The 15,307-nt window shown below is 36.9% G+C and overlaps 4 protein-coding genes across 5 annotated transcripts; 3 read left to right on the top strand and 1 right to left on the bottom strand.

The window, feature by feature from the left end:
* Positions 1-4,986: 4,986 nt before the first annotated feature.
* Positions 4,987-6,329, bottom strand: LOC116177304 (myosin-8-like). The gene is made up of 5 exons (XM_031496241.1): positions 6,255-6,329; positions 6,033-6,207; positions 5,782-5,982; positions 5,546-5,733; positions 4,987-5,494 (listed from the first exon to the last, which is right to left on the bottom strand). Exons 1-5 carry the CDS (start codon positions 6,267-6,269, stop codon positions 5,087-5,089), a joined length of 987 nt encoding a protein of 328 aa, XP_031352101.1. The 5' UTR covers positions 6,270-6,329; the 3' UTR covers positions 4,987-5,086.
* A 677-nt stretch (positions 6,330-7,006) lies between these two features.
* On the top strand, positions 7,007-7,927 carry LOC116175624 (programmed cell death protein 6-like). Its single transcript, XM_031493843.1, has 3 exons — positions 7,007-7,173; positions 7,221-7,596; positions 7,645-7,927. Exons 1-3 carry the CDS (start codon positions 7,118-7,120, stop codon positions 7,744-7,746), a joined length of 534 nt encoding a protein of 177 aa, XP_031349703.1. The 5' UTR covers positions 7,007-7,117; the 3' UTR covers positions 7,747-7,927.
* A 527-nt stretch (positions 7,928-8,454) lies between these two features.
* Positions 8,455-12,795, top strand: LOC116175622 (sorting nexin-29). 2 transcript variants are annotated; one of them, XM_031493840.1, is made up of 8 exons: positions 8,455-8,685; positions 8,795-9,092; positions 9,136-9,271; positions 9,318-9,550; positions 10,729-11,571; positions 11,939-12,111; positions 12,161-12,288; positions 12,334-12,795. In XM_031493840.1, the coding sequence occupies exons 2-8, from the start codon at positions 8,807-8,809 to the stop codon at positions 12,419-12,421; spliced, it is 1,887 nt and encodes a 628-aa protein (XP_031349700.1). In that variant the 5' UTR covers positions 8,455-8,685; positions 8,795-8,806; the 3' UTR covers positions 12,422-12,795. The 2 variants fall into 2 exon arrangements, with proteins under 2 accessions (XP_031349700.1, XP_031349699.1); XM_031493839.1 differs by having other exon boundaries at positions 8,456-8,744.
* Positions 12,796-13,349: 554 nt separating this feature from the next.
* Positions 13,350-15,080, top strand: LOC116175623 (transcriptional regulatory protein AlgP). Its single transcript, XM_031493842.1, has 3 exons — positions 13,350-13,502; positions 13,723-14,471; positions 14,631-15,080. Exons 1-3 carry the CDS (start codon positions 13,466-13,468, stop codon positions 15,018-15,020), a joined length of 1,176 nt encoding a protein of 391 aa, XP_031349702.1. The 5' UTR covers positions 13,350-13,465; the 3' UTR covers positions 15,021-15,080.
* The last annotated feature ends 227 nt before the right edge of the window (positions 15,081-15,307 follow it).

The raw sequence follows: 15,307 nt of genomic DNA, 5'->3' as shown, positions 1-15,307 counted from the left end.
GTTGATAACCAAATAAAATAGTTAAGGGATTTCAATTAAAATTCATTTTAATCTTCCACTCACTACAGCTTCGTATGAGAACACCTTTCGCTCTTACTAAAGTCGCAATATTCGATTTCGGGGGTTGTAAATTGCATTGTACATAAAATATTTTTATTTCTTTGATGGATTATGCTTAAATGATTTACAAGCAACCCCGAAATTGCCGTTTATAAGTAAAAGTCCTTCCCGTTTTAAAATTTAGAGGTTTTTAAGGAAATTCGCTCCTACTAAAGTAGCAATATTCAATTTCGGGGGTTGTAAATTGCATTGTACGTGAAATATTTTTATTTCTTTAATGGATTATGCTTAAATGATTTACAAGCAACCCCGAAATTGCCGTTTATAAGTAAAAGTCCTTCCCGTTTTAAAATTTAGAGGTTTTTAAGGAAATTCGCTCCTACTAAAGTAGCAGTATTCCATTTCGGGGGTTGTAAATTGGATTGTACATGAAATATTTTTATTTCTTTGATGGATTATGCTTAAATGATTTACAAGCAACCCCGAAATTGCCGTTTATAAGTAAAAGTCCTTCCCGTTTTAGAATTTAGAAGTTTTTACGGAAATTCGCTCCTACTAAAGTAGCATTATTCGATTTCGGGGGTTGTAAATTGCATTGTACATCAAATATTTTCATTTTTTTGATGGATTGTGCTTAAATGATTTACATTCAACCCCGAAATTGGCGTTTATAAGTAAAAGTCGTTCCCGTTTTAGTATTTAGAGGTTTTTAAGGAAATTCGCTCCTACTAAAGTAGCATTATTCGATTTCGGGGGTTGTAAATTGCATTGTACGTGAAACATTTTTATTTCTCTGATGGATTATGCTTAAATGATTTACATTCAACCCCGAAATTGCCGTTTATAAGTAAAAGTCCTTCCCGTTTTAGTTTTTAGAGGTTTTTAAGGAAATTCAGTCCTACTAAAGTAGCAATATTCGATTTCGGGGGTTGTAAATTGCATTGTACATCAAATATTTTTATTTCTTTGATGGATTTTATTATATTTAAACCTTTCAAAAACCAGACACAACCCAAGTTTGACTGTTCTTTAGTCATATTAAATGGAACAGTAGCCTTAAATATCCATAGAAGGTCGACTTTTAGATCGATGGAAAAATGAATAGTTTTGAAAAATTCTACGGGAGTGCAGTGTACAAACTACAAAAATACAGCAAAGACTAAAAGACTATAGTCTTGCTTCTTGGATAAAGTTAGTACGGCCAAACCTTTCTCATATTCTATACTTTCGGTTTTGGAAAAAGCCAACTGACCAATTAAGTATATACCTGCGCCATCTCACGGTAAAAGCTGCGCTTAGAAAGTGCAATTAGCATAATTGTTGCGTTTTTGGAATAAATTTTAGTTTAATTTCCTATTCCCCCAAGTTGTAGAATGTAGACCAATTTTGTTTACAACAAATAATCTATTTCATTTTGCGTTTATTTGTAACTTTTTTTAATTTTGGAGCATTTTTTATTTAATTTTGTGAACGTTGTCGCCCTCTCTTGCGTCACAGATGAACTTTATCAAATGAGATTGAGAAGCTTCCCACTTCCGTGAGATGTCGCCACTAATTTCATTCTTTGATTTAAAAATAAACCGCTTATAAAACGGATTTCGAAAAGCGGCAGAGCTTTGTATCCCTATGGCTCATGGGATTTGTCCCATTTTCGGTCGGCGTATGGCATATGGGCCATAGGCAATCAAAATTTGAACCTAAAAACCTAAAAAGTTCGAATTGTTTTGGATTCTACGCACCAAAATTAATAAGAAAAATTGTTTTCCCGAGAAATTTTGGTTCAGTCGATTTTTGGCAAAAAAGGAAGGTAATAACTGCCTTTTTTTGAGGCCCGCAAAAAAATTGTCTCATCGACCCGGAAAAAAAATTTACTTATAGAATGTGGCCTGAGAATCCATAATTTCAAACATTTCCAAGATTGGGCCACTAGTTCAAAAGTAACAGCCCTTTGAATTTTCTTTCGAAATTGGTTTCTAGTCTATAACTTTTGATTGAGAAGTCTGATCGAAAAAGTACGAATTGTTTTGGATTATACGCACCAAAATTAATAAGAAAAAGTGTTTTCCCGAGAAATTTTGGTGTAGTCGATTTTTGGTAAAAAAGGAAGGTTATACACTGCCTTTTTTTGAAGCCCGCAAAAAAATTGTCTCAGATCGACTCGGAAAAAAATTTACTTATAGAATGTGGCCTGTAGAAACCATAATTTCAAACAGTTCTAAGATTGGGCTACTAGTTCAAAAGTTACAGCCCTTTGAATTTTCTTTCGAAATTGGTTTCTAGTGTATAACTTTTATTGAGAAGTCTAATCGAAAAAGTACGAATTGTTTTGGATTCTACGCACCAAAATTAATAAGAAAAGTGTTTTCCCGAGAAATTTTGGTGCAGTCGATTTTTGGTAAAAAAAAGGAGAGTTAAGTATTCAAATACTATGCGAATGCCAAGTTGTAGACCAATTTTGTTTACAACAAATAATCTGTTTCATTTTGCGTTTATTTGTGACTTTTTTTAATTTTGGAGCATTTCGTTTTTAATTTTGTGAACGTTGTCGCCCTCTCTTGCGACACAGATGAACCTTATCAAATTAGATTGAGATTTTCGGTCGGCTTGTGGCATATGGGCCATGTGCAATCAAAATTTGAACCTAAAAACCTAAAAAGTACGAATTGTTTTGGATTCTACGCACCAAAATTAATAAGAAAAAGTGTTTTCCCGAGAAATTTTGGTGTAGTCGATTTTTGGCAAAAAAGGAAGGTTATACACTGCCTTTTTTTGAGGCCCGCAAAAAAATTGTCTCATCGACCCGGAAAAAAAATTTACTTATAGAATGTGGCCTGAGAATCCATAATTTCAAACAGTTCCAAGATTGGGCTACTAGTTCAAAAGTACAGCCCTTTGAATTTTCTTTCGAAATTGGTTTCTAGTCTATAACTTTTGATTGAGAAGTCTGATCGAAAAAGTACGAATTGTTTTGGATTCTACGCACCAAAATTAATAAGAAAAGTGTTTTCCCGAGAAATTTTGGTGCAGTCGATTTTTGGTAAAAAAAAGGAGAGTTAAGTATTCAAATACTATGCGAATGCCAAGTTGTAGACCAATTTTGTTTACAACAAATAATCTGTTTCATTTTGCGTTTATTTGTGACTTTTTTTAATTTTGGAGCATTTCGTTTTTAATTTTGTGAACGTTGTCGCCCTCTCTTGCGACACAGATGAACCTTATCAAATTAGATTGAGATTTTCGGTCGGCTTGTGGCATATGGGCCATGTGCAATCAAAATTTGAACCTAAAAACCTAAAAAGTACGAATTGTTTTGGATTCTACGCACCAAAATTAATAAGAAAAAGTGTTTTCCCGAGAAATTTTGGTTCAGTCGATTTTTGGCAAAAAAGGAAGGTAATAACTGCCTTTTTTTGAGGCCCGCAAAAAAATTGTCTCATCGACCCGGAAAAAAAATTTACTTATAGAATGTGGCCTGAGAATCCATAATTTCAAACATTTCCAAGATTGGGCCACTAGTTCAAAAGTAACAGCCCTTTGAATTTTCTTTCGAAATTGGTTTCTAGTCTATAACTTTTGATTGAGAAGTCTGATCGAAAAAGTACGAATTGTTTTGGATTCTACGCACCAAAATTAATAACAAAAAGTGTTTTCCCGAGAAATTTTGGTGTAGTCGATTTTTGGTAAAAAGGAAGGTTATACACTGCCTTTTTTGAGGCCCGAAAAATAAATTGTCTCAGATCGACCGGGAGAATTCTGGACTTCCTGTTCAGATTTCGAGGTGCCAACATCGATATTCTTGTTCAGCAGGTGCCAATTAGTAAAAAAAGCCTTGTTGGCCAAATGTTGTCTGAAATGCTCCTAGGACAGAGAAAATCCGAAAAGTGAACCAGTCTATTACCAAAGTAGCAATATTCGATTTCGGGGGTTGTAAATTGCATTGTACATGAAATATTTTTATTTCTTTAATGGATTTTATTATATTTAAACCTTTCAAAAACCAGACACAACCCAAGTTTGACTGTTCTTTAGTCATATTAAATGGAACAGTAGCTTTTAATTTCCATAGAAAGTCGACTTTTATATCGATCGAAAAATGAATAGTTTTGAAAAATGCTACGGGAGTGCAGTGTACAAACTACAAAAATACAGCAAAGACTAAAAGACTATAGTCTTGCTTCTTGGATAAAGTCAGTACGGCCAAACCTTTCTCATATTCCATACTTTCGGTTTTGGAAAATGCCAATTGACCAATTAAGTGTATACCTACGCCATCTCACGGTAAAAAGCCGCACTTTCTAATTGTTGCGTTTTCGGAATTAATTTTAATTTCATTTCCTATTCCCCCAAGTTGTAGAATGTAGATTAATTTTGTTTACAACAAATAATCTATTTCATTTTAGTTTATTTGTGCCTTTTTTTAGTTTTGGAGCATTTCGTTTTTAATTTTGTGAACGTTGTCGCCCTCTCTTGCGACACAGATGAACCTTATCAAATTAGATTGAGAAGCTTCCCACCTCCGTGAGATGTCGCCACTAATTCCATTCTTTAATTTAAAAATAAAACGCTTATAATACGGATTTCGAAAAGCGGCAGAGCTTTGTATCCCTATGGGTCATGGGATTTGACCCATTTTTAATAGGCTTGTGGCATATGGGCCATGGGCAATCAAAATTTGAACCTAATCGGTCCAATTGTTTACCGGTTATCATGTTCACGGGCAAACAAACCCTATAAAAAGCTTGCATCGATGCTTAATAAATTTTATTCATTTCTGCACAAAAAACTGTGTTCTAATGCAATGGTCCAATTACCATGTTAATTATCGGTAGTTATTAATCTAGCATACACAAGGTACCTAGATAGGTATATGAAAAATACCTACTCAATGATGTAGTCTTACACTAGTCAACCTATAGGAATAACCACTTGAGAATATAAACATTTATTTATAATACCACAATAGATTTTTAAATACAATAACTATAAAAATCAGTTCACGGTCTGTAATTATTAGTCCACGACACAGTCACGGCATCTCTGTGAAATCATCCAGATCGACTGTTCCGGGCGTGTAGAGTTTACGTTTCTTGGGCACCTGTGGCTTCTGACCCGGTTTGGAGCACGGCTTGAGGGCTGGCAAGTAACTTTTCTTGGTCTCCTTTGCGATATGATCTACCGCCTTTGTCACACCTCTAATATTATTTACATAAGTGTCGGATGCTTCGAATTTGTCAGGCAGGTGATTTTTGAAGCCCGCACTTGAGGTATTAATATTTAATGCGCTATATTTATTTGTTGTGGTGGTTGGTGGATAATTTTGGTTGACCGTATGAACAGGCTCCGAAGATTTTGTGTTGAGAGTAAGCAGCTGCTCTTGATTGATTCGCAGTTGCTGTTCGGTTATGCGCAACTTGTGCTCCAAGTCACTTATAAACTGCAAACAATAATCGGACAATTAAATTGGTATCAAAGAATCGAAACTTACCTTTTTAGCATTCTCCAATTCGTATTTGCTGTGTGTTTTCAAAGTTAAATAATCTTGACGTAATGTGCTGTGGGAGTTGAGGGTGTCACGCAGTTGTAACTTTAACGACTCAACTTTACCTTCCGATTCGTCAACCTGTAAAGCAGTGGATGCTTGTGCCAACTGTAATTCGTTATACAGCTGACTCTCTACAAAGTAGTAGACATGTTTAATGATTCAAGGGTGCATTCTGTTACCTCTTTCAAGAAATAACTTTCGTTCACATTCAGCTTGGGCTTTAATGGACCCCAACCGTTGTTTAAAATCCCCTTCAGTTAAACGGTACTGCTGCTCGTAGCGATCTTTTAGCTTGGTCAATTGTAAGGCATGCTCTTCTTGTAGGAGCTCTTTCGTTTCCATCAACTCACTGTACCTCTTTTCCAGATTAGAATAACTCTCTACAGAGAGTATGCACATCAATTACGAGTAAAACAAGAAACGTACCCACCTTTTAGTTGTCCGTACAAATTACTAATACGATCGTTCTTCTCGTTCCTTGCGCACATCGCGCATAACTGATCAGTAAGGTTTTTCTCAGACTTTCGTAGATTTTCAACATCCTCTTGCAGTTTCCCCGAAATGCTAACGAAATCAGAGTTTCGCTTTTTAAGGTCGTTGCAATGCTGTAAATTGTAAATAATTTAAAAAATGAGATTTACCTCTATATTACATCAATAATTCGCATTGAATTTGTGAAATGTTGTAATAAATCATCGTAATTATTTAAATTTTCGGTACAATTTAAAGAAACCATTTTGAATTGTTTATGCTAGTGTGCAATAGGTGGCGGTTATTTTGTTGTATATAGGGCGTTTTATCAAGAAACGTCAGTTCGTTTGAACTATTACATTATAAAATTCGTTCATGCAATTGCCATTGGGCTTTCTATATATATACAGCGAAAGTTTTAATTTCAGTATCTATATATATATACAGTTTCAGTCCATCCGTCCATATAAGTGAACCATTAAGCACCAGATCTTCGAAAAGGCTTCAGCGTCACTGTGGGTCTTTGTCATAGACATATGCTTATACTCATATATGTATGTACGTTGTACGTACATATAATAATTGTTATTATGATATACACAGTGCCTTGAATTTTGCCAGTAAATCCTTATAGCTCAAGCTTAAACTAGCCTCTAGAATCTAGTATTTACATCGGCGTTCAAAATTCAATATCTAGAGTTAAGAGTAATGCCACAGGCTACACCGTGATCGATTTTTTTAAAAAAGTGCCAATTATATTTACACAATCTTTATGAGGGAGTCACGTTTAAATTTAGATGGGATTGAAGACAATCTCTCTTTCCTTCTCTATGTGGAAATTAACATATATATATGGGAAATTAACCAATGCAATCCATCGTCACGTGACAACCACTTGTGTGTCAAACACGGCGAACTTCATTGGTCTCCGTCTCCCACCCCTCACCAGTACAGTACAGTCATTGAGTCACGTGAGTGTGATTTAATAGCTCATTATCCTTGATTGGGTTTTTTTCATTAAAAGTCCACTACTATTCAAAAACAATGTCGTTCGCATCTCCCGTGCCAAACAGAGACTTTCTCTGGGACGTTTTCTCAAGGTAAACTCGAATATAACCTCCAAATCGTATGCTTACACATCTTTCAGGGTGGATAAAGACCGAAGCGGATACATCTCGGCCGACGAACTCCAAGTCGCCCTCTCAAATGGCACCTGGAGCCCCTTCAACCCCGAAACCGTTCGACTGATGATCGGCATGTTCGACAAGCAAAATCGAGGTACCGTCAACTTTGAAGACTTCGGGGCGCTATGGAAGTACGTCACCGACTGGCAGGGATGCTTCCGGTCATTCGACAGAGATAATTCGGGAAATATAGACAAGAATGAGTTGAGTAACGCTCTTACCACTTTCGGGTATCGCCTTTCACCGGGTGTTGTGGATATTTTGATGCGAAAGTTCGATAGGCAAGGCCATGGTACAATTTTATTCGACGATTTCATTCAGTGCTGTATCATTCTCTATGTAAGTGTCATGTTTACACTATTCAAAGTTAATCAGTGTATTTTTTAGACACTCACTGCTTCATTCCGCCAGTTTGATACCGACCAAGATGGTGTGATCACGATTCATTATGAACAATTTTTGAGTATGGTTTTCAGTTTAAAGATTTAAGCCTATCCACTAATTGCTATATTTTTCTATTTGCTATAATGGTGTCACAGTATTAACACTTTCCGAACAAGTGTATACTTTTGCAAATATTTTCCTATTTTAAGTATCTATATTAATTCAAGTTTTATATCTTCATTGTAAAAAAGTAGTGTATTAAATTATTCATTATGAACGACTGATAGGTAATTGTGTGTATTATTCTTTATCAATGTATTAGAATAGATTTTTAAGTTGACAAACCATATAGTCTGCTATGACTTAAAAAAGTTTACCGATATAGCACTTGTTATTTCAATAATATTTATGAAATAATTCCCGTTAAGTCACAGCCCCCTATCTGAGGTGCATTATCCCTAAGGCTAAGGGATAGTTAGTCAAAGTCTAGAGACACAAAGGGTTAAAGGTGATGAGGTACCTGTAACATTAATACTTATTTTATTACTAAAAAAAATTACTGTATTTACTAACTGACTAAATTGTGCCCAAAATTTGCAATAAGCCCTATGCATTCAGTGAAATAAAATTGCTCCTAGCTTATCCTGTGTGCCGAATGTAGGGATTTATTTAGCGAGGTCTGTACGATGGGTTGTCTATCAAGCAGGTGCAAGTGATCCCAACAGAAAAGAAAAATCAGCTGTGAGCTGTGACAGAAACTCCTTGAGGAATCGTTTCCAGCTATTTGTCTGGTATTGAGCTGAAATGATTATTTTAGAAAGTTATAACTCGATCCCATTTAACGACATTACCCCGCCATAATGAAAACTTTTTGATTGCGTCTCGTATTACATGACGAAAAAAACAAAGAAAAACGAAAAGATTAAAAAACAAGGTTAGGGTTGCTATGTTATTATTACGTTTTAGTAAAAGGGGGTGTATGATGTAATTTGATGCAGAAAACGTTTCTATTTGTGATATATTTCAACATAAACTTTGAGAAAGGTCTGTAATATCACTTGCGACAGTACAATGTGGAAATTTCGAATATTATATAAATTATGGTAACATTTAAATTGATATTTTTGAAGTTCCTCTTATTCCCTTGGTTTAGTCTTTGAAGCTCATGTCAGCAATCATTCCTATAACTACAACTGTACAGAAACCCGAAGATGCATCCAAGGTGTTAAATCAACTTTTGGAATGTGTGCAAACATGCCAGAAACGATTCGGTGGAAAATCGGAGTTAGCTACGGAATTTGACAGTTGTGTCGCCACTTTGTGCTTAAGTTTGGAGTCTGTTTTTCTGCACGGTATTCGAACCAAACCGCATGACTCGCAGCAGACAAGCACGTTCAAACAGGTTTCTGATATCGTGACGAGTACACTAAGTATCAATAGTGATCATAACTGTAAGTAATCGATTAACACGTTAACTCTTAGTAATGTAAGCAGCGTTTTGGTGTTTCATAAACAAGCACCTGACAAAGCACGAGCAGGAAAGATACCAGCTTCTAAAACACATTTGGACGGACGTCGGTCGGGGTCGTGCCTGGATACGGTCTTCCTTAAACGAACGCTCACTGGAAAGGTAACTAACTTCGCATAATTTCGGTCTTCTAATTCTTCTGTTTAAGAAATTTTCACACGGTTTTAAGTAACAGGGACCTCTTACGTAGCCACTATGAAGATTGGGCGCTGTTGCGTGACGACGAAAAGAACAGCATGTTGCCGAATATGGCGGCGGGTTTAGGTTCAATTTTATTCGCAGTTAGTATCGACAAACCCGAACTAAACAGCCAAACCACTTTGCAGAAGTCGGAACGATTGAAAACACAGCCGGAACCGATTATTGAAGCACCTATCAGAGGTAAATGGTCTTAAAAACGTCCATAATTTGTGTGTTTTTAAAAATGTACCTAATGGAATATTGAGTTGGCCACATGTAGAGTTTATTTCCGACGTTATCTCTACGCCTCCTATTGTTAATTTTCATAATTGAAGCTATGGAAATGATCAAGCATTTTTTATTAGGATTACAGTGGTCAAATTAGAAAGATTAATGGAGCATCCTGTATATATTTACATATTTTGAACACACGACTCTCAATTATTAATAACAAAGCAAAGTAACATTCAATGTAACAAATTATAGTAGGATTTTCCTTAGTTTACGTGCACGTCATCAGTGTATTATGATGTCATCACTAATTATGTTTACATAGCATCATGCAATCAATGAAAGAGAATACGTATGTAGGCAGCCATACAGACAGTGCTGCATTGTGGGTAGGACTCCCATTACATCAACCGCTTTCGGTGACCAATTACTAAAGAAATGTTTCGGTAGTTATTTGTAACATGTTGTCTATGTCGTCATCTTTTACTAAGAAGGTGGACATTATTAATTGGACGTAAAGGAAAAATTTTAAAAAAATCATTGTAATTGTTTCTTCGTTTTCGTAATAACAATGTCCGCAGTACTTCGCAGCAGAAATCGAGACTACAATCTTGACTCCCCCCATACTCACAAGCAGAGGCACCGTTACTTTCATGTCATAACAACCGACGTCTCACCTCACTTTCGAATCTTGGTAGCAATCGGTGTTAAAACTGGCGACTCTTTTTATACACAAATGATTTCTTGAATTGAATAAAAACTCATAATTTTGTATGTAAGAAAAGACGAGAACATTTAAAATATATTACGCACACAGCCAGGCGATTTCAGGGAAACCTTTTTTGGGACAATAACCCTAACATAGCCTACACATACACGAACTAAATTACGAAAGACAACAAAAGCAAAAAAAATCCACAAAACATTTCAAATTGTGTAACACTAAAAATCAATTTGTGCGAATGAAAATATAACTGCATCTCAATAAATTATTCAAAATTTCGATTTTTGTTCAAAAAGCAAAACGAAGTCTTAGCTTAATCATTTTTAATGGAATTTCTTTTCACAATTAACGGAGATATCTTATTAAAAACACAAGATTTAATAATGTATTAGTAGTCACTTTGCTCACATATCGATTTTCATAGATTTAGGCAAAGATCGTACGAAAAAGCGAAAGGTGGCTAAGCAGATCATATCATTTGACGAAGACGACAGCGTGCTATCGTCCAGCATTCCATCAACTTCTAGCAGCATAACTTCCGATAATAACTCTTCTGGTAGCGAACCTCATGTTGCCAAACAAACCATGGACAATAATAGCGCCGCATTACCTACGCTCCCCAGTGACACGCCGCCCAAAAAAGACAAGCCCACGCGCAAACTGAGCCTGGAAACTAGCGGATCTCAGGAGAAGTTCTCGTTCAAACCCGACGGAACCTTAACACCCGTCGAGCATGCCGGAGTCGGCGAGCTGACACCCGTACTCGTGGGAAAGGACGAATGCTCGGATTCGCCCGACGTATCCGATGATATAATCGAAGTGCCGACTGATATTAGCGCCGTGTTGATTGCGGTGGAGAACAAAAATAAGGAGGAAATTTCGAAGTTGAGAGATCATTTGGATGTGGTGAACGCGGAGAACGACAGCTTAAAGGAACAGCTTAAGAAGTACGTCGGCGCCATTCAAATGCTTAGGCGGGACGACGGGAACCTGCGCAAGGCCCTGGAGGGTTTGCAATTGGACGGTTCTCATATTCCCGACTATAAAACGGAGGCGAAGGTTTTCGAGCAGAAGCTCGTTCAGGTTGCCGAAATGCATGCGGAGCTGATGGATTTTAATGTTCATCTGCAACAGTGCTTGCATAAAAAGGACGTCACTTTAGAACGCCTCCTTAAGGAGTTGGAGGAACTGAGGGGACCAATGGATGCGTTGGCCGAAGATGACCATTGCAGTGTGAACATTTGGATTCCATCTGCTTTCTTAACAGGTGATCAAATTTGTATGTGACAAAAAAATTACTAAGAAATCAGAATAAAACAGTTCAGCAAAACTGTCACCATCAGCTATAAGAGCTACAAGAGAAAGTGCAAATCTTATTCTATCTATAATTAGTGAATATGAAACGAGGTTTGAATGACCTATTGGGCAAACAGTCCAATTTTTTTTACTATTTACTTGCTTAACTACGGAAAAATTTATAAGGATTTGCATTTGCATAACCATTAATAATTACTTTCATTTGAAATAGAATAAGATTTATAGTTTCTCTTTAGGTGTTTGCTCATCACGACTAGAATGGTTTCTTGTTACTTCAACTGCCACAGAAGTTTCTAATAAATCTATAATCCGTTTAGGTACCGGCTCCGATGTACATCACGTTTACCAAATATTTTTGCGTGCGGGTTCAGACGAGTGGAATATTTACAGGCGCTATGCTCAATTTCACGCTTTGCATTCCGACTTAAAGAAATTGGACCCAGCGGTAGCGGCCTTTGATTTCCCGCCAAAAAAAAGTATAGGAAAAAAGGTTGGTCTCACTTCCGGCGTGTGTGTGCTGAGCTTCAATTACGTTTTAGGATTCGGCTCTTGTCGAAAATCGACGAAAGCGTCTACAGACATATTTACGAAGAATCTTATCTCACTGGCCTGAACTTGCTCATTGTAATAATCGATATTTATTAGAGCAACATTTAGCATTTTTTAAGTGAGTATTTACAACTGCAACTATTTGTTTAATTTGTTCTTGTAGAGATGTAAAAGAAAATGAAGATAAAAATGTGAAAGGTTCTCAATCTTCTAGACGAAGTGTACCTAATACTCATTATGCAGGGCTTTAATTTTATAGTCAAATATGCCAGGACATGTGTCAAATGTCTATTAAGTATTATATAGAATCTAATTGTTTTATTTAAGTTGATATTGATATTGTTAATCACTACTACCTACCCCATGTTAAAGATACCACTGCAGTTAGTGATTTTGATCTTGTTTCGGTGGTATATCTGTCGTATGTCACGGTGATATGTTTGTGGCAGAAATTTCTTAAAAAAAGTGAGATTTATGGACGCCTCTACATTCGAATAAAAGGACAAAAAGGAACTTTGCTGTGTAACTGCCGATTTATATAGGCCGGACTATTGCTATTAACATTGTATGAGAGATTATTTTACTTTCTTATAAATAAATAAAGAAATTTTGCATGAACAATTCATCTAGGCTCTGCTGTGTTGAAGTTAATGTATGTATACCTAATCTGATGTTCATGATTCCAGTCTTCAGTGATTAAACGCAAAATCTATGACTTAAAATGAAGTACATACTCACATGTTCGTTTGTAGTATCCTCCACACTTGTTTCTTCCAAAGTAAGTATACATAAGGAATTCTAAAAGTAAGAACTAGGATAAATTCGGATTATACTCTTAACACCAATTAACAACATATGCATTGATATATTTTTGATCCGTGTGGTTGCTAGACAGAGTAGATGTATGTAAAAATCAGTGAGAGAACGTCAAAGATTATTTATTTGCAAATAAATGTTCAGAATTAATTACAATTAAAAAAGTAATAGAACATAGTTGGTTTACCCTGTATACTAAATTCTAATACTACCTAAATCCCGAAAGCTGTACAATAGTCACATCCTAATTTTTATTCTGTAATTTATGATATCGTAACTATCGTAGCAACACGCCGTTACATTTTAAATTGTTTCTTTTTGAAATGGAAATTCATTCTTCATTATTACTAAAGATCTCGTTTTTTAAATTCCTTTTAACTAAAATACGTCTATGCTGATTCAAACAGTATCATTCCCGCCATATTAGTTTTTCCTGTAGATTAACTTCCTCCGACAGTGAGCCACATTCTTTTATAAACATGGCGCCCACGAAGGGGAAAGGAGGTGACAAATCTGGTGAGTAAAAATTCCCTTTACTTCGAAAATACTTGCAATAAACTGAAAAGGGAAGCTTTTGTGTTTCCTTAAATCTCACAATTAATAATTTAGCGTAACCGCGAACTTCTAATTTGCGCCGGCTAAATTTTGCACGCCACGCGGTTACCCACATGTCATAGCTGTATTTTAGCGTTAACCTTACTATTAAGCTATTAGTAATTTTGTTATTGCGGAATAGGTGGTAAAAAGGAAGAAAAGAAGCCGGGCTCGACCCCTTCTGGTTCAACCCCGAAAGCGACCGCGTCTGGTGGAGTGACGAAAGCAGCAAGTGCGTCGAAAGCTACAAAGCCGGCTGCACCAAAGCCTGCAGCATCTAAGCCGGCGGCTGGTGATAAACCAACCACACCAAAGGCGGCCGCGGCTAAACCCGCAGCGAAGCCTGCCGCCGCTGCACCTAAAGCAGCTGCAGCGAAACCTGCAGAAAAGAAGCCTGCTGGTGACAAGAAAGCGCCTGAAAAGAAACCTTCCACTGAGAAGAAACCGGCTGATAAGAAACCCGTTGACAAAAAGGCAGGAGGTGACAAAAAAGCACCTGCTGATAAGAAGACTTCGGCTGGGAAAAAACCCGCCGATAAGAAAACTGCTGACAAGAAGCCTGCGGACAAGAAAGCGGCCGCTGCTAAACCTGGTGCTCCTAAAACAAAAACCGCTGCGGCAGCGAAGGCTAAAGCTACCACTGCCACAAAAGCTAAGGCCGCCGGCAAACCTAAGGAAGGTGCCGCGAAGGCGAAAGGAGCAGCGAAACCTGCAGCCAAAGGAGCAGCAGCAGCTGCCGGAAAGAAGAAGGTGAAAGCAGCAGATAAGGGAAAATCCTTGGAGAAACCCACTGCCGCAGGTAAACCGAAAAAGAATGTGCCCGTTAAACAGCAACGCGGTGTTGGTAAATTCAAGCAAGCAGTCACTAAGGCCCTCAAAGTTCAAAAGAAGGTAGGTGTCTTATAATTTCGTGCGCTTCTTTCTCATAGTGATGATTCTTTGAGAATCTCTTTGAAATCTATTGAAAACATTTACTCGGCTGATTTTGTAACTAAATAAAGCCACTTTCGGTGTATTGTGCTCACGTTATAAACAATTTTGTAATTGCAGGTAATCAAAGGTCCAAATGGAATAAGAGTCAGAAAGATCCGTACGTCCGTTCAATTTAGAAGACCGAAAACCTTCTCCGCGCCTAGAAATCCGAAATATCCGAGGAAGTCCGTTCCGCACAGGAGCCGCATGGACGCTTTTAACATCATCAAGTATCCGCTAACTACGGAAGCGGCGATGAAGAAAATCGAAGATAATAACACATTGGTATTCTTAGTGCACACGCGATCGAATAAACATCATATAAAGGCCGCGGTTAAAAAACTGTACGATATTAACGTCGCGAAAGTTAACACCCTCATTAGACCCGACGGTAAAAAGAAGGCGTACGTTCGATTAGCGCGCGATTATGATGCGCTCGACGTCGCTAATAAAATTGGAATAATATAAAAAGCCTTCAAATTTGTTTTTTGTACTTTTATTTATAGTATGAATAAAGTTTGAAGAGTTCATTGTTTTTAAAATATTTACTGATAATGTATTTTGTTTCATTAAATATAGGACAAAATGTGCTAATTATTTTCATAAACTTCGTAAAGGTTTTCTTGAGATGCAGTCTGGAGATCAGACAACATAAGACACCTTGCAAACAGTAGCAAATTGCAATAGTCCAATTCATTCCGATATGCTCCAGAATTTGCATTGATTATCCCTATATTTTGAAGGTATGGCCTTCA

Source organism: Photinus pyralis, unplaced genomic scaffold, assembly GCF_008802855.1.
Source record: "Photinus pyralis isolate 1611_PpyrPB1 unplaced genomic scaffold, Ppyr1.3 Ppyr1.4_LG7, whole genome shotgun sequence".
Lineage (NCBI taxonomy): Eukaryota > Metazoa > Arthropoda > Insecta > Coleoptera > Lampyridae > Photinus > Photinus pyralis.
This window is presented reverse-complemented; position numbering and strand designations above follow the sequence as displayed.